This window comes from Balaenoptera borealis, assembly GCF_965194805.1.
Source record: "Balaenoptera borealis genome assembly, chromosome: 9".
Lineage (NCBI taxonomy): Eukaryota > Metazoa > Chordata > Mammalia > Artiodactyla > Balaenopteridae > Balaenoptera > Balaenoptera borealis.
Window position 1 is genome coordinate 67,894,689 of NC_138873.1, and position 22,653 is coordinate 67,917,341.

Genomic DNA, 22,653 nt, shown 5'->3' on the forward strand with positions numbered 1-22,653 from the left:
GGCATTTCCTATCTGTTCTAAAATATTCCTATTGTTGTGGTGGCTTTTAGGATTTTTCAGTGGATTACTTATTCTTTAATGAATTGCACCATCTAAACAGTTGTATGCAATATGTAAGTACGGTTAAGAGCAGACGTAGGCAAAATTTTTCTGTGAAGGGTCGGTCAGATAATAAACATAACAGTCTTTGCAGGTCATAAGCTGCAACAGAGTCGCAAATACTCAGTTCTGCTCTTATAGTGTGAAAGTAGCCGTAGGTAATACAGAATGGATGGGGTAAAGACATAGGTAAACGGTTGGTGCAGCTGTGTTCCTATAAAACTTTTGGAGAAATTTGCAGAAATATATGGATGGCCAGATTTGGCCCAAGGACCATAGTTTGCCAACTCCTGATTCGAGAATAATAATAAGACACTTGTGTAACTACATCCCATCTTAAGAAATCACATTGTTTGGTTTTTAAATTCTGAGTTCCTTCTTTTGGTTTCATCTGTCCAGAAGAGAATCCTTTGGAAATTAAAGAGAAACCAATGGATACTGTAGAAGCAGGTCATGAAGCCGAAGACATAAACGAAGAGATTGAGGCTGACCAGAATGAAGGTCAGGGTCAGCACGAGCCTGAGGGAGGCTCCAGTGAAGAGGGCCAGGAGGAGGGGGAGGAAGAGATGGACACAGGAGCTGACGACCAAGACAAGGGTGTTGCCCGGCATCCTGAAGAGAACACAGAGGAGGAGCAGCAGTCTTTGGAGGACGAGGACGCCAGTGAGGAAAGTGCAGAGAAGGACGTCCCTGTTGACCAAGGTCTCCAGCCTCAGGTATCATGGCGGGTCTGGCTTGTCTTCGATTAAAAATAATGATGATGAGAAAAAATTACCTTCTTCCCACTGGAATCTCTCTTAGGCTACTTTGCCAAGCAGCTTTATGTTTCTGTTTAAGACCCGCTTTGGCTGATCCCCTCCCTGCAGACTCCCCTTGGTGAGGGGGTCCCCCACCTCATCTTCTTCCTCCAGAGCAGTTAATGCTATGTTTGATTTCCCTGCAGATGCAGGAAAAAGAAGAAGGGGAGAACTCTGACACAGAGCAGCAGGTGCCAGAGGCTACGGAGAGGAAAGAGCACGACTCCTGCGGGCAGACGGGCTTGGAGAGCGTGCAGAGCGAGCAGGCCGTGGAGCTGGCGGGGGCCGCGCCCGAGAAGGAGCAGGGGAAGGAGGTGAAGGGCCCTCTCTGCCTCGCCAGCTGCCCCTTGGGAGGGCCTCTTCTCCCTGTCCGAAACCATGTTCTATTGAGCAGTAGTTGGTTCGTGTGTGATGTTTTTTTGTGGTTGACATCCAAAATATCATCTCCTGTTCATTAAGAAAGTGGTCGTACACCTATTTTTATATGCCTCCTGGAACAAATCCCAGAATACTTTTACACACTTTAGTTAAGTGATGTGCATAATGAGAAAAAGTTATTAGAGTGTAGTTCTCTGTGGGAGAATCAAGTTCAAATTATATTTTAGCAAGCTCCTAAGGAAAGAAGGGTTGAATTGAGACTTCATGCAGTGGTATGGCTCTAGTGTCTAGTAGTGCTTCCCTTTTCCTTGCTGTTCACCAGGCTTCTAAACATTTTAATTTCAAATGGAAAGTACCTCTTCATTCCTTGACATAGGGTGATGTGTCTTTTGTGGCCCAGTTGGGGCACTGGCAGCCTGGAAGGAGCCCTGGAAGTTGGAGGGCCTGCTACTCAGAGGTTTCTCTGGACAACTCCCTTGGCCTCTCTGCACCCCTGCTTTCTCAGCAATAATTACAACGGTTTATATTTCTCATCCCCCTTCCAAACCATTTACTGAGCACCCATTAGGCGCTGAGCATTTCATTACTTTAGCAAGTCTTCATAGTGGCCCTATAAGATAGGTATTATTGTTCTTTGTATGTTCTCCATTTTAGTTTTTATTTTTTAAGAAGAACATTTTTCTTTTATCTTTGGCTGCGTTGGGTCTTCGTTGCTGTGCACAGGCTTTCTCTAGTTGCGGCGAGCAGGGGCTACTCTTCATTGTGTGTGTGCTTCTCATTGCAGTGGCTTCTCTTGTTGTGGCGCACAGGCCTCAGTAGTTGTGGCTCTTGGGCTCTAGAGCTCAGGCTCAGTAGTTGTGGCGCATGGGCTTAGTTGCTCTGTGGCATGTGGGATCTTCCTGGACCAGGGCTTGAACCTGTGTCCCCTGCATTGGCAGGTGGATTCTTAACCACTGAGCCACCAGGGAAGTCCTATGTTCTCCATTTTATATCTGAGTTAAATAAGCCCCAGTAAAGTTAAATGACAATCTCCAGAGTACCCAGCTGGTTGGTGATGAAGCCTGGTTTCAAATCGAGGTCTGTCCCGCCTTCAATGTAAGCCATTACCTCCCGTAGACAAGGAACTAATGAAGTCCTGCAAGAGGGTAACAGACTCAGGTCTAGATGCTCTCGTTTCTGCCCACAGGCCAAGCCTTAGTCATGGGTGAGTTCCAGAGCAGACAGGCAGGTATGGTCACAGTTGTCCCTTGGGGTCCAAGAAGGATTTATTCCAAGACCCCCCTGGATACCCAAATCCGAGGCTGCTCAAGTCCCTTATGTAAACTGGCGCAGTGCAGTGGGCCCTCCGTGTCCCCGGATATGGAGTGCCAACTGCATGTGACTATGAGATGAGAATGGTGAGAGGAGTTGTGCACAGTGCAGTTGATAACCAGATGTTTGCACAGCTTCCTCCACCTCATTCTTTGTGGCTTGGATTTCACAGGAACACGGCAGTGGAGCTGCGGATGCAAACCAGGCAGAAGGCCATGAATCCAACTTCATCGCCCGGTTGGCCTCTCAGAAAAACACCAGGAAAAACACACAGGTCTCTATCACTCTTCACCTAAACTTAGGTGAAGGCTGCATGTAAAATGATGTGCTAAATGTAATGGTTTTAAAAAAAAAAACACCAAATTCCCAGCCTTTGCTGTCTCACCATGATGTCAGCCTTGGCGAGCAGACCAGGACTGTGGGGCTTTCCCAGCTGGGGCTTGTTCCCTGTGTGGGGACAGACACACACACACGCGCGCGCACGCACGCACCCTTATCCTGTTCAGTTCTCATGGAGCCTAAAAACCAGATGTTGTGTTGTTGCCGAGGACTAACCAGTCTCACTCTGTTCACTGTCCATTCTCTGTTGTGTTTTATTTTTAAATTTTTTAAAATTTAATTTAACTTGTTTATTTATTTCGGCTGCACTGCATGGCTTGCGGGATCTTATTTCCCCAACCAGGGACTGAACCCGGGCCCCAGCAGTGAAAGCGACGAGTCCTAACCACTGGACTGGCAGGGAATTCCCTCTTTTGTGTTTTAAAAATAAGGTTTTTTAAAATGGGGTATTATTCATGCATGTGATACAAAATTAGTAGATAGAAACCAATCCCCTAAAAAGCTTCCATTTTATTCCTGTCTTCAAGCCACCCAAGGGACTATCCTCAGAGCATATTGGTGCTGCCAGTCTTGTCTTCTTTCTAAGAGACTTTCTGCATATGTAGTATATATGTATGGATGTTTGTGTGTGTGCACCTCCCTGTGTGAGAGTGTTTCTTTGCCTCTTTGCCTTTATTTCAGGTATAGAAGTATATCATAGAGATTGCTCTGTATATGTATTTAGAGATCTTCCTATTAACAGCTTCACTGAAATCCACTCGTGTATGGTACACCTAATTAACTTAATCAGCCCCCTGAGGATAAACATTATGATTATTTTTACTCTTTTTGCCATTACAGACAAGGTTCTGATGAATTTCCTCATATTTCCCGCAGAGTTTTAAGAGGAAACCTGGGCAGGCCGACAACGAACGCTCCATGGGTGACCACAACGAGCGTGTGCACAAGAGGCTGAGGACTGTGGACACGGACAGCCACACCGAGCAGGGCCCGGCCCAGGCCCAGGCAGACGACGCAGAAGCATTTGAGCACATTAAACAGGGTAGCGAGCCCTATGATGTACAGACCTACGGTACGACGCAGGGAAGGCTTCTCCTTTGCTCACTGAGCTCTGTGAGCGCTTATGCTGTGTGCCCGCCAGGTGTTCTTAAAAGTCATCTTAGGAGGGAGGGGAAATGGCTTTTTAAACTAGTTTTCTTCTGATAAGAACTGTGCAGAAATACATTTTGTTTTTGATATAAAGGTGTCTGTAGCCAAGTGCAGGGTTTCAGTGCTCAGGGTTCTGGGTCTAGTGTAAGCCTTTTAAATATCTTTGGTAATGGTTGGCCGTATCCAAACCCAGCACTGATCTCAGGGATTCTGAGTAGTGGACATTTCTTCATAATCACCAGGCAATGGTAGGAGCTGTGAACTTGAAATATGTGTTTCAAGAAAGGAGAGAGGACTTCCCTGGTTGGCACAGTACTTCCCTGGTTGGCACAGTGGTTGAGAATCTGCCTACCAACGCAGGGGACACGGGTTCGAGGCCTGGTCCGGGAAGATCCCACATGCCACGGAGCAACTAACCCCGTGCGCCACAGCTACTGAGCCTGTGCTCTGGAGCCCGCGAGCCACAACTACTGAAGCCCACGCACCTAGAGCCTGTGCTCCACAATAAGGGAAGCCACCACAATGAGAAGCACATGCACTGTTACAAAGAGTAGTCCCCGCTCACCGCAACTAGAGAAAGCCCGCATGCAGCAATGAAGACCCAACACAGCCATAAATAAATAAACAAACAAGGAGAAAAAAGATCTCAGCATAGAAAGGGAGTAGTCAGTCGTCACTCAGTCTCCGCTTCAAGTTCTCTTGGTAACTTTTCACTGTTTCGTTCCTAATACGTAAGCTGGTGTTAATAATATGTACTGTGAGGATGGTACAAAAAGACTGCTCTGCTGTGGATTACTCTTTCCTCTCCCTGTCCCCACTTTTAAGAAAAATGAAGCAATACCAGTGATGGCTGCCATGCATGGAGCTTTTACCTTGTGCCCAGCACCATTCTGAGCCTTTGCGACATGATCATGGAGTTCCTCTAACAGTCTTTACGAGCTAGGATTTCTCCATTTTATAGATCAGCACACTGAGGCCGAAGATGTTTAAGAACTTGTCCAAGATCACGATGCTGGGATTCCCATGCTGATCTTTCTGTGCCCCGTGTTGTTATACTTTATCACTACAGTTTTTCCACCCGTAACTTGGCAATGAGGATAATTCCATTAGCTGCTCTGAGTCATGTGCCTGGCATGTTTATTCTGGTTCAATCTCTGGTCATAGCAATAAAAACCCAGCTAAACATTCAACTCTATGGTCACATGTATAGTTACACTATATCCTTGAAGCTTCTGGCCGGGGGGCGGGAGGGGGGAGTGTTAAGTACTTAACATCAGTAGGTCACAGACAAGCCAAGTACTGTGTCCAAGCCACATAACCAGTCAGTGGCAGAATCTTGGAAACTACGAATGACCAAAAGCACACCCACTCGTGATGACTTTGTTCTGCAAAGAGCTAACCTTTTCATGTGTGTGCACTTTGTTGGCAGATGTGGCTAGCACGGAGCAGCAGCAATCTGCAAAGGACTCCAACAAGGCTCCGGAGGTGGAGGAGATCGAGGATACCTCCATGGACGCGGAGGAGCCCGAGGAGCTCAGAGCAGTAGACACAGAGCAGCTGAAGCCAGAGGAGGTCACGTCGGGAAGCACAGCCGGGCCAGGTGAGTCCTGCAGTGAACACACCCTCCTGCCTGAGCTCTAGGACTCAGAGAAGCCATTTCTCTGGTACTGTAGTCGCATTTGGTCAGTTCTTTCCCCATCCTAACCCATGGCTTAGATATTCATTTGCCCATAATAATTCCCCTATACATATTTCATTTGGGAGTAGGAAGGTGGAAGGTGTTACAGGACGCTGTCCTTCACGGAGACCCTTGAAACTTGAGTTTCAGACAAAATCCCAGCAGTCTTTTTTATTTCTTTATTTTATTTATTTTTAAAATGTATTTACTTATTTATTTATTTATTTATGTCTGCGTTGGGTCTTCATTGCTGTGCGTGGGCTTTCTCTAGTTGCAGCGAGTGGGGGCTACTCTTTTGTTGTGGTGCACGGGCTTCTCTTGTTGCGGAGCACAGGCTCTAGAGCGCGGCTCAGTAGTTGTGGCACACAGGCTTAGTTGCTCCGTGGCATGTGGGGTCTTCCCAGACCAGGGCTCGAACCCGTGTCCCCTGCATTGGCAGGCGGATTCTTAACCACTGCACCACCAGCGAAGCCCAACCCAGCAGTCTTTTTTAAATATGTAGAAGAAAACAGAATAGTACACATACTCCAGTATGACCAGAAGATATATTCTTTTTTTTTCTTTCTTTTTTTATTATTTATTTATTTGGTTGCACCGGGTCTTAGTTGTGGCAGGTGGGCTCCTTAGTTGCGGCTCACTGGCTCCTTAGTTGTGGCACGCATCTGGGATCGAGTTCCCTGACCAGGGATCGAACCCGGGCCCCCTGCATTGGGAACGCGGAGTATTATCCACTGTGCCACCAAGGAAGTCCCCCAGAAGATATATTCTTGATTATTAGAGAAACAATATTTTAAATTATATGAAAATATACTATATTTAAACATTTTATTTAAAGAAATGTTTAAAGAAATAGAATAGGGGAAATGCATGTGAGAAGGTAACAAAACTTCTTACATACAGTTCCATTTCATAGCTGACCAAGTGCTATTACAAGGCTGTTTTGTTTTTTTTTTTAAATTCATTCAACACATGAAAAAATAGCTTTATCAGCAATGGTATAAGTGCTAATTCAAAAGAACTTGCTAAATTCAAAAACTTTTCCTTCTGCGTTCGTCTTCTCAGGGGTGTTAGAACTGCTGACTGCCCGGCTGTTACAGGACAGTGGGAACGGCGCAGCTCTGTGATTAGACCTTCCTAGATCCAAATCCAGACTTTCTCTTACTTACTTACTTTATAGGTTGAGGCAAATTATTTGTCTTCTTTGTCTCAGCTTCCTCATTTATAAAATGGAGCTATGATGTTATTTTAGTTTTTGGTTCTGTCAAAGTTCTGCATGCACATAGTTTATTTATTTATTTGCATGAACATAGTCTAATGGATCACACGGTTCTATGAGGCTTGTCAGGGTAGAACAGTCTCCCCCCACTTCCGCCTCCCAGAACAGCCGCCTTCCATATCAGGGTGGGGAGAGGGGGAGGTTAAGGGAGTGAGAATTGGCAGACTGTCTCAGAGAGAAAGGACACGTGGAGCCGAGGTGTCAATGTGCCGGGGAGTGAATGAGTGAAGTCTGAGTAATTGTTAGGATTGACACGTGACTGTGAAGGCTGAGTCTTCATGTTGACATTATGGTGTGAGAACAGGCTTTGAAGAGATGGAGATGGAGACCCAAACTGTTAACACAGAGGAAGACCAAGACCCCAGGACAGACACATCCCACAGGGAGACACAGAATGAGAAACCAGAGAGAAGCCGAGATTCGACCATTCATACAGCCCATCAGTACCTTGTGGACACGATTTTCCAGGTACTAAAACTTTCACAAATTACTACTTCAATAAGTTGACAAAACATAATTATAAGTTGCTTTTAAACAACTTAAGACATGTTTGTCTTAAGAACTTTATATAGCATCTGGTTGTTTTGGGGTATCATATCCTTATCAGTCTTCTAAGGAGTACTGTTGGTACGACATGTGTTCTCTGAGCAGATAACACACTTCTAACGGTTAATCCCAGGGTCACCGTGGATGGTCTGTGTCCTGACCTCGCCACGATGGTGGGTCTTGTCCTCGGACCTCTGGCTCTCACATCTACTCCTCTCACATCCACCAGCCTTGTGTGAGGAGCCTGCAGGACAGTTAAGTTTATGTTGGTTAAGTAGTAAGAATCGTTGACTTAATGCCTGCATTTAGGAAGAGCCAATTAACTGAGTTGTTTTCCCTAATTCTTTGACTTAATGATAGTCTAGATTAATTAAAGAATATTTCCATTATTGATATCTTCCTGGATATTTTGTTTGTTTTACTGGGATGGATTTATTAAATGTTAAAATTTCCTTTATCCATTTTGCCTCTACATAATGGGAAGGAGAAGAAGAATGGTTGTCTGGCGTCTTAATTGTGCCATTAAATTTGCTCAAGTTTTGCATCTCAGGGGGAGTTCATACTGCAGGGAAGAAGGCAACCAGGTATAGTGAGTTGGTGATTCCAACCTGGGTCTCCTCTATCCGTGGCTTTTCCCTCTTAGCCCTTCTTAAAAGATGTCAATGAACTAAGACAGGAGCTGGAGAGACAGCTGGAAACATGGCAGCCACACGAATCTGGAACCCCAGAAGAAGTAAGTCACTGGTCTTTTTATAAAATACCTTGACTTTTGTTTTTTAAGATACAGGAAACTTAATAGGTTCTTAACTCCAATTACCTTGGTCAAAGCGACCGAGTATATGGAGAATATAATTATAATTCTGAAGCCTACATCTATCCATTGTTTTCTGCCTGCTTTGCCACTAGATCTGTAGCTTAATTGAAACAGAGAGAAACTGGTGTGTTTAATTCTTTAACTTCCATTGCTCAATCTGTAATGGATGTAATAGATGTGACAGTGGTTGAAACATGGGGCAAAAGTCTATACTGTGTCACTCTCTGAATAGGCCACCTGGAACACTGCCAGCTGATACAATATGGCAGTGTAGATTAACCAGATGTTTCCTTTTCAATGACCTTGCATTCTAAATTTACTAAATACACATATTTTAATTTTGTATCTCTTATCATTATTCTCACCACATGTATGTATTGACTGCTCTGCCATAATTGGCAAAAAAAAACTAACCATGGAGCTTTGTATTCAGGAAATAAGCACACTGCTGAGTGTTACTTGAGAGGTTTGCACTCGTCACTTTTGTTTTTGAAACATGAGCCTGAGAGACCATGATTAAGTGGCTGGATCTCCTGGCACCAAAATTACCCATCACAGCTCCCTCTCCACGTGAAGGGTACACATTATATACTCCTCATAGGTGATGTGAATAAGGGATTGATTTGGTCATGAATTCCAATATTTTATTACCTTACTTTCTCGTTGGAACTGCGAGTTGTGGCTTTGGCGGAAGAGGAGACATTTTTTTAATTTTTAATTAATTTATTTATTATTTTTATTTTTTAAAAATTTTATTTATTTAATTTTGGCTGCATTGGGTCTCCATTGCTGGGCGCGGGCTTTCTCTAGTTGCAGCGAGCAGGGGCTACTCTTTGTTGCAGTGCGCGGGCTTCTCATTGTGGTGGCTTCTCTTGTTGTGGAGCACGGGCTCTAGGTGCGCGGGCTTCAGTAGTTGTGGCTCTTGGGCTCAGTAGTTGTGGCTCGCGGGCTCTAGAGCGCAGGCTCAGTAGTTGTGGCTCAAGGGCTTAGTTGCTCCGTGGCATGTGGGATCTTCCCGGACCAGGGTTTGAACCCGTGTCCCCAGCACTGGCAGGCGGATTCTTAACCACTGCGCCACCAGGGAAGCCCAGGAGGAGACATTTTAAACTAGGTGAATCAGAGAGCAGCTTGACAAGAGAAGCAGGTTGTTTTCTACTGCTTTGCTTCAGGCCTTCATCTTGCTGTAATGACTTTGGTTGGCTCCAGCCTTCTAAGGGTAACTTACATGTTGTTGCTGTTGTCACAGGAGAAGGCAGCAGTGGAGATGTGGCAGAGTTACCTGCTCTTAACTGCACCTCTTTCACAACAGCTGTGTGAACAGCTTCGTCTCATATTAGAGCCTACCCAGGCCGCCAAGCTGAAGTAAGTCTTCTCCATTGGATGCACTCATGGTGCCCTGGAAAGATGGCGGTGTCATCTTTTCTGCTGAGCTTAGCACGTAACAGCTATGGTGCTGGCGTCTAGGTTGCCACTTCTGCTGCACAGGCTCTAGTATGGCGTTCCTTACCTCGTTGCCATTTTATCATCTCTACCACAGAAGTTTCTGTGAAGTTCAGTATGAATGCACTTTCTGTGACTAGTTAATTAATACCTGATGGGAAAATTGGCTGAGCCTTGGGTGTGTGTGCTGCTCACCTTCTACATGTTGGGTCACTCACTTGCTGCATGCATCACTCACCTAGATCTTTCCAAAGATGTGTCCAGAAGCATAGTTTCAGAACACAAAAGAGAATCCAAGACTTAATGTTCAATGCAAACATGTTTTTTCTTTTCAAAAAGTGTTTTAAATTTTCTAAAAGGACCTAATTATTCTTGCCACATACATATCCAGTTTTTCTGGCTGCTGATCAAGAAGATCCCAGCCCTTAATAATCTCACTGGACAGTAACACTTCATTGTGCCAGGTTACTGGTTATTTGGTATAACTGGTTATAAGTTATTATTACTGTGATTTTATCCTTAATCTTGCTCCTGTTTGGTTAAATTTAACAGAGGAGACTATCGAACTGGGAAGCGACTGAACATGCGGAAGGTCATTCCATACATTGCCAGTCAGTTTCGGAAAGACAAGATTTGGCTTCGAAGGACCAAGCCCAGTAAACGCCAGTATCAGATTTGTTTGGCTGTCGATGACTCTTCTAGCATGGTAGACAACCATACCAAACAGGTAAGGAGGAGAAGTGTAGTGGCAGTTTGATGGGCCACCTGAATGTTTTAAATATGTTCTGGCTAAAAAACACTTTGAAATACCAGTTAGTTTGTTCTGAGAATATGAGACCATATTTGAGAAGATCTAAGATTTAAAAAGAGTTCAAAGGGGCAATTTCAGGACGTCTCAAAAAATTTTGGTGTCCTACTGCTGTAGGTCGTTTAGATTGTTGTGTTTCTTAGCCTTGCTGTGCTATTGTCTAGTTGCAGAGTAAGTAAATTTGTCAGTGTTTACTTTCCACAGAATGAATGTACTATATTCTTTAAGACCATGCACAACGTAATATCTGAATAGCCCTGATTTTTTAAGAAGATGTCTTCAGTACACGTTTCTTTACGTCTGTGTAGAGTTAGTGTTCTATCAGTAGTAACAAGGCTTAGGAGCCTGGGTGGAGTTACAACCCACCCCTCCCCGTCAGGGACGTGGAGAGTCGGGGGGTCTTTGCAGTGATGCTGTTGCCCAGCACAAGTCAGCGAGCAGCCTGAAGTCTGTGCACAGGCTCTGCTGGAAAAAGTGTAACCTCTGCACCTGTGTTCAGGTCTCACCTCCCCACTTAGTACCGCATGACTTTTGCCCAGTCTGTCAGTTTTACCTTCGGAAAAAATGATTATAACAATACTTACCTCAAACTCAGAGTTGTTATGAAGACTAAGTGAAATCATGTATGCAGAGCACTCAGTTTAGCACCTGGCACTTGATACATGTTCAGTAGATGTTAGTTGCTACAAGTATCGTCATCTTTTTAACTGAATTTAAATTCTAAAACTATACTGTCATTTATGCATAGATTAGAATAAATTGGTTTTTAAGATCTTTTACCCATGAGAGATTACTTTATATAGTCAAAAAAGGGGAAAGAAACCTTAAAAATTTATGGACCAAATTTCTCAAGATCGCTTTTATTGGATGATGTCTAGAGCAGACCTTTCCTACTAGTATAAAGGATATTGGGTTTCGGCGCTTGTGCTATTAGCCAGGGCCTAAGGCTACCAAAGCCACCAAAGCCTCTGAGTTGGTTGTGAATAGCCATATTCATGTTGTTCCCCTGTGTGCCATACCAAAAAAGTAGTGTTTTCTGTGGGAATCTTGGTATAAAAAAGGTTGAAAGGCATTAGTGTAGAGGATATTCCGATTTCTTCAACCCTTCACTTTGTTTCACAGCTTGCCTTTGAATCTCTGGCTGTGATTGGAAATGCTCTAACCTTTCTGGAAGTGGGTCAGATTGCGGTGTGCAGGTAAGAGTGCCTTTTAATCCCATTGGGAAAACCAGCCTCTTTTTTTGCATGACAAAAAATAACTCCCATTGTATTTGGTTTTTCTCCCCCAAGTTTTGGAGAGTCCGTAAAGCTGTTACACCCATTCCATGAACAGTTCAGTGATTACTCAGGGTCCCAGATTCTGCGGCTCTGCAAATTCCAACAAAAGAAAACCAAGATTGCTCAGGTATGCTGATGACTTCAGATGTCTTCTGAAGTTATTTTATGGTATAGGAGAGACATAATTTTTAGAACTCCCTCCTCCCCAGTATGGTAAAATTTACAATAGAGAATAGTCCTAAGCCTCAGCCGGTGTACCACTGGAAGAGAATCTCCCTTGGCATCCATTATTAAATAGGATGTGATCTCTTTTTCTCAGTTTTTCAAAGATCATTTGACTTTGCATCATTGATTTTCTGGCTCCCTATTTTGAGAGGTTTGGAACATTTTGGAAAAATGAACCACCTCCCAGTACCCTTATCAAGTGGGTCAAGGCCAATTTCTCTCTACCATTTAGCCTAGAGAAGAAACGATGTGAAATAAAGCCAGTGACTTGCTCAGGATGGCATACGTTCTAAACACAGCATGGGATAACAATTTTGTCCTCCTGATTCCTGCCGTAATTTAGCCTCCTTCACGTTACACTGGACATTTTTTCTTGCCTTCTTTTTTTTTGCTCAGCTATTTTCCTTTCTTGGAAGAAGACAGCTCTTTGGTTCATTTGGGGGAGTTACTGACTTATTGTCCCCCAGAGGAAGTGTTTCTTTTCCTTTGGGGTGTCTCGTAGAACACTAGTGGGGTATATGCCATGGACACAGGTCTTGTCTGTGCTTGAGAATGCCAGCACCCAATGTAAATGCCAAGTGCAAGGATTGTCGGTCCTTTACGGATGGATGGAAGGGACAGTTTGATTGCTATAGATTTGAGATGGTTATCTGATAATCACTTAAGTGCCAGAAGTAATTTCAGTCTCTGTGATAGTGGGAAGAGAGCTTAAATAGTTTTCTAATTGTCTATTTCTCGTTTAGTTTCTAGAGTCTGTAGCCAACATGTTTGCAGCTGCTCAACAGCTCTCACAAAACATCAGTCCAGGTGAGCTGCGTTCTTTGGTCCTTGCTAATAAAATGCTTTTCTGTTCTTGTACTATTTGCAAGTTGCTTGTTTTCATCTCATTGTACCCATCACCATCTTTTAAAGTGTATGCTCTATAGGAAAACACATAAACAGAGGATGATGCAGAGGTATTAAACATTCATGGAATTTTTTACTCACCCGTTCATTCATTCAAAAATTTTTATTGAACCCATACTCGAGAGGCTTATAATCAAAGGAGAAGGTAGACACCAACTAGTTTGTAATTAACTAGTATATACTCATTTGATAGATTTGAGTTCAATTGTGAATGAAAGGAGTAAGGGTGTGTGGAATTCAATATAATGAGTATTCTTCAATATTTTAATAACAAAGGAAAGAGGAGAAGGACATGATTCAGAAACCAGCTAATCCATCCATGATTGATTTGGGGCTTTTGCAGCACACCAGTTCTTTAGCCTTTCCCTAAGTCCTCAATTCTGATTGTACCATGGGAAGACTTCCTTTTGAAGGTCATTCACGCCTCTCAACACTTGCTAACCTTCCTTGACAGAAGACAGCCTGCCCTTAAGCACAACGGTCTTTCACTGGAAACATTATATAATATGCTAAAAATTTTAATACATTTTTTTATTCACTGTTCATTTTAGTGGTCCCTTCTATTTAAGTTTTTGTTTAAATTTCTCTTTAAGTTTTTTTCAAGAAAAAAACAGAATTTAGGTACAAGAAATTGACAGAAATATGAAACTAATAGACAATGACTGAAATTTGGAAGATACAGTTCTAGCTTTCTGATTTGGGCACTTTCTTCTAATGGTCTACTCAGGACTGCTCTTTTTATACTTTATATCCATAAACATGTTTTAATTCTCAACATGTTGCTGTACAACAAAGTTGATCTAAATGTGACATTCCCCAAAGCACTACTGGGAAATTGTTTTATTGACAGAAGTTTTGTATGTTTTTGTGCAGCCTTGTCTGTGACTCACGTGTTCAAAGTAATAGATCTAATTGGAGGCCCCCTTTATTTGTGCCCAGAATTCACCAGTTTCAGAGAACTGCTTGGTTTTAATAGCACAGAGAAAGTCTGCACTAATTTGTCTTACTGTCCGTAGTTTATTTTTGGCTGCGTTGGTCTTCGTTGCTACGCACAGGCTTTCTCTAGTTGTGGCGAGCAGGGGCTGCTCTTCCTTGTGGTGCGCAGGCTTCTCATTGCAATGGCTTCTCTTGTTGCAGAGCACGGGCTCTAGGCACGTGGGCTTCAGTAGTTGTGGCTCGTGGGCTCTAGGGTACAGGCTCAGTAGTTGCGGCGCACGGGCTTAGTTTCTCCGCGGCATGTGGGATCTTCCCAGACCAGGGCTCGAACCCGTGTCCCCTGTATTGGCAGGCGGATTCTTAACCACTGCGCCACCAGGGAAGTCCCCGTATGTAGTCTTTGAGTTGCCGTTTGAGTTGAGTTCCTCTCCTGCTGTATGTTCTACTACAGAAACTGCACAGCTCCTCCTGGTGGTCTCTGACGGACGCGGCCTTTTCTTTGAGGGCAAAGACAGAGTCCTAGCAGCAGTTCAGGCCGCCCGGAATGCTAACATCTTTGTCATTTTTGTTGTGTTGGACAATCCCAGTTCACGGGTGAGTGATTACTAAAAGCCACTTTTCTGGGGATTCCCTTCAAGCTGTTCTATCTGAAAAATGGCCTGGGTCTCACTGTCATACCAAGAACTCCTATAACATTCATGGCATCCTGAAGGGCACTGTTCTAGGCATTTTATAATTATTTTCTCATGTAACCGAGCAGTAACTCAGTGATGTAGGGATGGTTATTCCCACTCTACAGTGAAGGACAGAAACACAGAGGTTGTAGGTAACGACAAGGAAGCCAGTATTCAGACTGACTCAAGGAGTCTGTCCTCTTAACCACTTTCTGTGCTGACTAGTACTCTGGTGGGTCATCTCCCTCTGCACAGCGTCGCTGCAGGTATCGCAGCCTTGATGATGGGCCCTGTCTGTTGGAAACATAGACCAGCCTTTCCAAGTACTTGGATCTCAGCAGTGCCCTCCTCAAAGGAGGAAGCATCAGTTGCTACATTAAGGATGTCCACGGGGTGGTTCTGTTCCAGGGGAAGTACTGTCTCTGCAGGTCACATTAAGGCCTGGATAGCAAGTTGAAGATTTAATGTGAATTATTCCAAGTAGAGAATAGGAAATACCATCGTAGGGAAATCAGGTTTGCTTATCTACCCCTTTCCTTCCCTTTTAGTGGCCATTCTCCTGGAAGGGCTGCTCAGAAAGAGATTTGCCTTCTCCTTATTGAGAGTTCTGTTTTACTTAGTAATTAATAAGAGCTATTTTTATAAGCAGGAATTAGACATGTGAGACCTAAAAATTGTCTGCAAAGGAGATCATAAAAGAGCTAGCTATGGACACTGATTTAGTTTTTCTTTTTATTTCTAAATGTTTTTTCTTGCCAGGATTCTATCTTGGACATCAAGGTACCAATATTTAAAGGGCCTGGAGAGATGCCTGAAATCCGATCCTACATGGAAGAGTTCCCATTCCCGTTCTATATAATCCTGCGCGATGTGAACGCACTTCCCGAGACGCTCAGCGATGCTCTCAGGCAGTGGTTTGAGCTGGTGACGGCCTCTGACCACCCGTAGAACAGAAGGAACACAGTCCTAAGTGAGACTTTGCGGTCAGAATGTCACACTGCTTGCCAGGTGCTCCCTTTTGGACAACTGTTTCTGAACTCCCAGCTCGAAAATGGTATTTAATTTTGACTTGATTTATAAACATTCACCCAACAGCTACAAAAAATTTTACTGCAACATACATTTTATTTTATAATACGATTTCAGAGCCTAGAGGAAACTCTTCATGCTCCCTGCTGTGCCTGGGCTCCAGTTCTTGTAATAAACTTGGGGCCATGAAGGAACAGCAGCAGCAGGTGTCTGTGGTCTCGTACCTGGTGGGTGGCGCTGCCCTTCAGGCTCGTCTCGGAAGTCCTGGCCCAAGAGGAGGCTGCACCCCACCCTTGGGGCCCAGCTGCCTGCCTTCCCTCCCAGGGACCCTGGACACCTCCATGAGGAGGTGCTGCTGGAAGCATGGGACTGTGCCAGGCCTCTGGGCAAAGGACTAAAGGGAACTCGTTCCCCTTTTGACCCTGCGCTAATAAGGCTTGGCCTTGCGAAGCCCACAGTGTGTACCCGAAAGCTGTCAAGTGGCTAAGGCAGCTGCGGTTTCTTTAGAGAGTCTTTTTTTACTGTGCTTCTTATGAAAGGAACTAACTTCTGTACGAGGGTAGGAGGCTTGTGGTATGTGTGTTTTTTTATAAAACCACCAGACATCATGGGAGCCCAAATCATCAGAAAATGACCCTTGGGCCATATATGAATGACATGGCTTTTCAGTGTCCTCCTTCACCTTTGCTGCTTCGGGAGACTATGCAATGATGGAAAGATGATTTTTCCTTTATTTCATCCTCTCTGTGCCATGGTTCGTGCTGTTGTAGTAATTTATTTCTTTAGTTCATTTTTTAACAGTTAAGAGGAAGAATCATTCCTCACACTGATTTCACGTTGAACCAAGCCTGTCATGCTGGAAGAGAAGTGCTTCAAGAGAAGTAGCAGAAGAACTAAGCAGCCACATCTTTTTTTCCAGTCAAAAATCCATCAACGGTTTTTAGGCAGTTTTTACTTGGCCAAAAAGCAGTGCTTGAATACTTAACTGTGTGCTGTGTTCTATTTAAGTTCTGACTGTCAGATGTTCTTTCGCAGACAACATGCCATGACGTAATCGTCTATCTCCATGTCTGTTATCAAGTTACGCTGTGAAGTGTGCCACCCTTTTGAGGTGGTCCTCAAAGACGCAGTTTACTTGTTGTTTAACCAAGTGTCCTAAAGCATGTACCTGAGGTTATATCATTTTTTATTCTAAAAAGCTATGCAGCTTATATTCTGAAGACTATTAAAAAATATACCACTGTTGATGTAACTTGTGACCATTCTTAATGGAACATGACAGGAGTGTAAAAGGTGCGCCAGGGGGTCTTGTCTGCTGGATCAGTCAGCTGTCAGTCACTAGTTTATGCTGTGTATCACGACTCCGCAACTTCAGTGGCTTATTTCAAGTCAGGGTCTGTTTCTTGTGGTTACGTCTGTGGGGGGTGAGCCTCAGCATGCTGGCCTCATGGCAGAAGAAGGGCAAGCTGGTGGACACACACAGTGGCTTGTAAAGATGCTGCTCCAAGATGAAATCCGAGTGTAAGAGATGTATCACTGGCCAAAGGCCTCTGTGGGGCAGGAAGTTTAATCTTCCAGCAGGGAGGGAAGACACTAACATTATGACTGTGATGCAGTCCATCATATCTACCTTTAATTGACAGGACAGGCTAAGCTGAAGCATCCCAACTGATGTACCAGCATAAGTGATTCCCTTGGCCCTGGGATAGCTAATAGGGTCTGGAACAGAAGAATCTCAGTAAGCAGGTTACCCAAGAGTGCTATCTTCAGTTTGTGCTGTGAGAGGAAAAGGGTTGGGAAGCACAGGAGCAGACACAGGAGACCCATCAGGAACTGAGAGCATTGGTTAGGAAGAGTGACACACCTGAGTCACTTTAGAAGAAGCTACTGCGGATAGGCTTGCTCTCTCACACTCTCACTTGGAGCTCAACCTTTACATTTGCCTTACCTTCCTCTCCACCTCCATCCAAACCCCAAACTTGTCCGGTCTAACTTCTGGATACTTACCTTATTCTGTCTTCCCTTTTGCTTTCCTCTGACTGCAGTGCAGCTGGAGCTCTCTTAAAATGTAGCTTGAGGGGGACTTCCCTGGGGGTAAAGAATCCACCTTCCAATGCAGGGGACACAGGTTCGATCCCTGGTCAGGGAACTAAGATCCCACACGCCACAGGGCAGTGAAGCCTGCGCACCTCAACTAGAGAGCCTGTGTGCCGCAAACTACGAGCCCACGCACCACAACTAGAGAGAAGCCCGCACACCGCAACAAAAGATCCCGCGTGCCGCAACTAAGACCCGACGCAGCCAAACATTTTTTTAAAATAAATATTAAAGTAAATAAAATATAGCTTGAACTGCTAATCACTTTGCTAGCTTCACTTCGTCATACTCAGAACATCCAAGGAGATCCTTCTGAATTCCTGTGAAGAAGGTACCATTTGTTGCTTCTAAGCACTACCTGCCTCCCCTGTCCCTTCTCTCCCAGCATCCCCACCACACTATTTGATCTGATCACAGCAAACCACAGGGGCCTTGGAATCTGCCAGTGTTCCATGCATTCTTTGTCTAGAATTCTCTTATCCACTTTGCCTTTCTGACTTTGCCTAGCTCAGATAAGCCCTCCAAGAAGAATGAGCTCCCACAGTATGAGCCTTGACAACATCTATAAATACCACGTTGGACTTACGTCTTCCTACCCAAAGAGTGATTCTAAGGACAGGGGGCATATATGACTCGTGACAGCATTACCAGTGTCTAGCATGAGTGAATCTTACTGGATGGGAAGAAGAAATAGTATAAAAATGTCAGTTCTCACTTTATAGATTAAACGTGATCAAAATTTCAGTAACGATTCTAAGATGATTTAGAGGAAAATAATACAAAACATTTCTAAAGGTCATACAGACCATTAATAGAAGACTCATAAGATACTACAGGGGAGTATTCCTGCCTAATAATAAAACATACAACAACAAAGTAAAAACGACCTGGATGAAATTATCCTGAGGGTTATTCAAACCCTAAAAGAATTTACCAGGAGTATCACAAAGCCCAGGAATATGAATGAATTAGTTAATAAATGGTGCTGAAATTATAGTTTACAACTGGAAAAGAACTTATATCCCCATTATGCTATAAACCAAAATCCTAGATAGAGTAAACATTTTAAACGTTAACAATGAAAATTTTTTTAAAGTTCTGAAGAGGAGAAGATGAAATTGAAAAGGCTCAAAAAATGGAAAATACACGTGACTATATAGAGACTTAAAGCTATAAAAGGATCAAAATTTTTAAAAATATGGCAAACAGCCCATATATAATAAGAATAAAAGTCTGGATCATCATAAAGGGACCAAAGTCATAACAATTCACAAAATAAGTAACTAAAAGTAGCAAGGGATATTTAACTTCACTACTATTTAAAAGAGAAAAAAATCAATGAATTGCTAATCAGTAGACAAATTTTGAAATATGTGGTTATGGTATTAGCATCATTCACACAATGCCTGGTGATGTTCAAAATCTTGAGAGTGCTTATATGCGCCAGGTTCTGTTCTCAGTGCACTACATACAGTACGGTACAACAGCAGCTCTGGGGTAGATGCTGTTATTTCACTTTACAGACGAGGAAACACACACACAAAAGTAGCCAGAAGTACACAACTGGGAAAAGGGAGCTCCAAGGATTCCAAGCAAGGCAATCAAGTAAATGCTCAGTGAACGAACGGGTAATTGAACACTTTGGACTGTATTTTAATTCAGAACAATCCCGTTTTTTAAAAGTAGGAGGGATTCACCTAACCCCTTACAGTTAATACAACCTAAGAGCATAAGGAGTGTGTTGAGGGGAGGATAAAACGATTATAGGGGAAGATAAAACGATTATAGGGGAAAAAAGCTTAAGGCGTCGGGATGTTTGGCTCCTCGTTACTAGTGACACAGAATTCTCAAAACTGCTACGGGACAACCATTTAAAGCCTTGTAACTAAGGATCATGAAGACTACAACGCCAGGAAAAATGCTCACAGTAGAAAAGAACAGGGAGAAGAACGAGAAAAGGAGGCGAGCAGAACACAAACTTTAAGAGAAATTAACATTTAAATTTTTAGTATTTTTCACTATACACACTAAATCTCAAAAAGAATATACTAAAATAGTTTTCTTCCCTCACCCCCCAAATCCTTTCGTTTAATGAAACTTAACCACGTGTCAGGAACTGGGCTAAATGCCTCACCACTATCTCATTCTTACAACCACCTGTGAAGCAAGAACTGTTATCCTGTTTCACGGATGAGCAAACTTAGGCTAAGACAAAGCGAAACTGCCTTGAGCTTCAGTTCCGACTGTCCGACTGTCCGACTGCCGCCGGCTGCCTCCCGGGAAACCGAGCTCGCCCCGCCCCGTCACCCCCCCCCCCCACTTCCGCTCCTGCGCGCTGGGGCTCTGGCGGACCGCGCTGTCTGGACGTCATGGTCGCTTCCCGCTTACCCCCAGCGACGCTAACGCTAAAGCAGGTACCAACTATCCTCGCCGGCCTCTTAGAGCAGCTTTACCGGGGCTGAGCTCGATTCTCTACCGCTCACTGCACCCATTCTATAGCGCGGTCTCGGGGACTACTGGGGCCGACGACCCTGCGCGCGCCCCACTCTGATTGGCTCGGGCTGGGGGGGGCGGGGCTTCGCGCCGCGGGGGTTGGGGGGCCGACGGCAAGCGCAAGGGGGCGAGGCTACCCTCCAGTCCTGGTGCAAGAGGCGGGCCGGGTTCTTGATCTTGAGCCCGGATCCGTGACTGCGGGAAAGACTGGTCTGCTGCTTGTACTCTTGATTTTAAGTTTGACAAAGGAGTAAGGAGACAACGCAAACAAACTTCTTGCCGTTTTCTTAAAAGAAAAAAGGTGGTTTTCTTTCCCCTTTTCAAAATTGAGAACCAAAGAGAAAAGAGCCTACCGGGCTGACGATTGTGCAGCTGTAATTGCCATTTCTCCTCCCCTCTACAGTTCGTGAGAAGGCAACAAGTTCTCCTCCTCTACAGAAGGATTTTGCAGGCAATTCGGCAAGTTCCAAATGATTCTGATCGCAAATACCTGAAGGACTGGGCAAGGGAAGAATTCAAAAGAAACAAAAGTGCCACCGAAGAGGTGAGACCAAGATCATGGTGAGGGAAGGTCCTGACCCTTTTGTACTGATTAGTGAGTTTTTTAAAAAAGTCTGATAGATATCTTGGGATATGTCACTGAGATGGTATATCTTGATCATTGCTCTTGATGTTACTGATTTTTCACTTAACTGATATTTTAAATTTAACAATGTTTGCTGTATCTACACTCTATAGTAGCACCACCCAACTTGTCTGTTAAACCACACACACACGAAAAGATAATAAATATTACAGCATGATGGTTTGGGAAGTATGTTTGGGGTGTATGAAAGCATGCCAGACATTGTGCACCCCTAATTGTTAACTTTTGGCTTTCCTAAAGTGCATCAGTGCCAATTCTCAGCATTAGTTCCTAATTTTAACAAATAAAATGGTAGAGCTGTACCTTGTTTATTAACCAGTTAAAACAGTGACCAGATTTCACTTTCTTCTACAGGATACAATCCGGATGATGATTACTCAAGGCAATATGCAGCTCAAAGAGTTAGAAAAAACACTTGCTTTAGCCAGATCTTAACTACAGCATTATCCTGAAAGGTTTGCAAAGTCTCCATGTGTTTAGTTGAGCTTAGGCTCAACAGTGGGTAGCCCAAAGCCAAGTGAAACTATCTGTACATAGAGCCCTTGAGCAAAATGTCAGAACATGGAGCATGGCATATCAGAGAGAGCCAAGAAAAGGGCATAAGAGCAATTGTCTTAGCACTGAAAACATACCTTTTATTTTGAAAATGTTCTTGGATATGTCAGTTTTTGGAAAAAGCAAAGATCAGTACAATAGATAGCACATAAAAAGATGTTCAACACCATTAATCATTAGGAAAATGCAAATCAAAACCACCAAGAGATACTATTTACATCCACTAGAATGGGCTATAATTAAAAAGGGAGATAATTGCAAATGTTGGTGAGGATGTGGAGAAACTGGAACCCTTAAACACTGCTCGTGGGACTATAAAATTGTGCATCCACTGTGGAAAAAAGACTGTCAGTTGCCCAAAAGGTTAAACAGCATTATTCATAATAGCCAAAAAGTAAGACAATCCAAATGCCCATCAGCTGATTAATGGATAAGTAAAACGTGGTATACCCATACAATAAAATATTATTTAGCAAACAAAAAGGGATGAAGTACTGATACATGCTACACCTGGATGAACCTTGAAAACATTAAAGTGGCCAGTCACAAAATCTCATGTATTGTATGATTCTATTTATATGAATGCACAACCCTGAATATACTAAAATCTACTGAACTGTACATTTTACAGGTATATGTGAATTATATCTGAATAAAGCCATTTTTCCCCAATTTTTTTTGAAATGTAATTGATATATAATATTGTGTAAGTCAATTAAGCTGTTTTAAAACAGTGTGAGGTATAGGGCTGGAGGTGTACTGACCTCAAGAGACACCATGGAGCTTCCTTGGAAAGTCCTTCTGCATTAACCCTCAGGGTTGTTGAGGTATGTTCTTCAGATGTGTTGCATCTGATACTCAAGAGGACTTTCCAAAAAGATCACCACTGGGAATCTAGAACTTTGTAGAAAAAAGAAGAAAGAGAAGTTTAATAAATGCACTGAAGCACCTACCAAAAAGAAGAGGCAACTCCTGGTCAGAACTAATGTGGTTACCTTAATATCCACATGGAAAGTAAAATAAATCATTAATTAAGGAAGCTCCTCAGTGCATTAGGTTCTCCTCCAGTGACAGGAAAAAACAGAGTTTGCAGAATACATTGGAGACAGAAGTTGACTTCAGGACACTTTTGAAAGAGACCAAATGTGTTTAACAGTTAATTTAGTGAAAGTGAAAGCTC

The 22,653-nt window shown here is 43.5% G+C and overlaps 2 protein-coding genes across 6 annotated transcripts in view; both read left to right on the plus strand.

The window, feature by feature from the left end:
* Window positions 1-19,545, plus strand: part of MDN1 (midasin AAA ATPase 1) — a 158,290-nt gene extending 138,745 nt beyond the window's left edge. For 2 of the 5 annotated variants that reach the window (XM_082405917.1, XM_082405916.1), the window contains 14 exons: window positions 499-815; window positions 1,043-1,210; window positions 2,758-2,859; window positions 3,801-3,996; window positions 5,503-5,673; window positions 7,332-7,495; window positions 8,217-8,306; window positions 9,634-9,749; window positions 10,380-10,554; window positions 11,758-11,831; window positions 11,925-12,039; window positions 12,881-12,944; window positions 14,431-14,573; window positions 15,413-16,927. In XM_082405917.1, coding sequence (XP_082262043.1) covers window positions 499-815; window positions 1,043-1,210; window positions 2,758-2,859; window positions 3,801-3,996; window positions 5,503-5,673; window positions 7,332-7,495; window positions 8,217-8,306; window positions 9,634-9,749; window positions 10,380-10,554; window positions 11,758-11,831; window positions 11,925-12,039; window positions 12,881-12,944; window positions 14,431-14,573; window positions 15,413-15,601 — 2,084 coding nt within the window. In that variant the 3' untranslated portion in view covers window positions 15,602-16,927. Of the gene's footprint in view, window positions 1-498; window positions 816-1,042; window positions 1,211-2,757; window positions 2,860-3,800; window positions 3,997-5,502; window positions 5,674-7,331; window positions 7,496-8,216; window positions 8,307-9,633; window positions 9,750-10,379; window positions 10,555-11,757; window positions 11,832-11,924; window positions 12,040-12,880; window positions 12,945-14,430; window positions 14,574-15,412; window positions 16,928-17,727 lie in introns of those variants that run through there. The other 3 variants (XR_014248649.1, XR_014248650.1, XR_014248651.1) reach the window with 3 other exon arrangements.
* Window positions 19,546-20,087: 542 nt separating this feature from the next.
* LYRM2 (LYR motif containing 2) lies at window positions 20,088-22,145 on the plus strand. The gene is made up of 3 exons (XM_082406050.1): window positions 20,088-20,193; window positions 20,676-20,816; window positions 21,273-22,145. The coding sequence occupies exons 1-3, from the start codon at window positions 20,149-20,151 to the stop codon at window positions 21,351-21,353; spliced, it is 267 nt and encodes an 88-aa protein (XP_082262176.1). The 5' UTR covers window positions 20,088-20,148; the 3' UTR covers window positions 21,354-22,145.
* The last annotated feature ends 508 nt before the right edge of the window (window positions 22,146-22,653 follow it).

Coding starts and splice junctions, on each gene's coding strand:
- LYRM2 (XM_082406050.1), top strand. CDS start 20,149: ATGGTCGCTTCCCGCTTACCCCCAGCGACGCTAACGCTAAAGCAG. Junction 20,194..20,675: donor CGACGCTAACGCTAAAGCAG/GTACCAACTATC, acceptor TCCCCTCTACAG/TTCGTGAGAAGGCAACAAGT. Junction 20,817..21,272: donor ACAAAAGTGCCACCGAAGAG/GTGAGACCAAGA, acceptor TTTCTTCTACAG/GATACAATCCGGATGATGAT.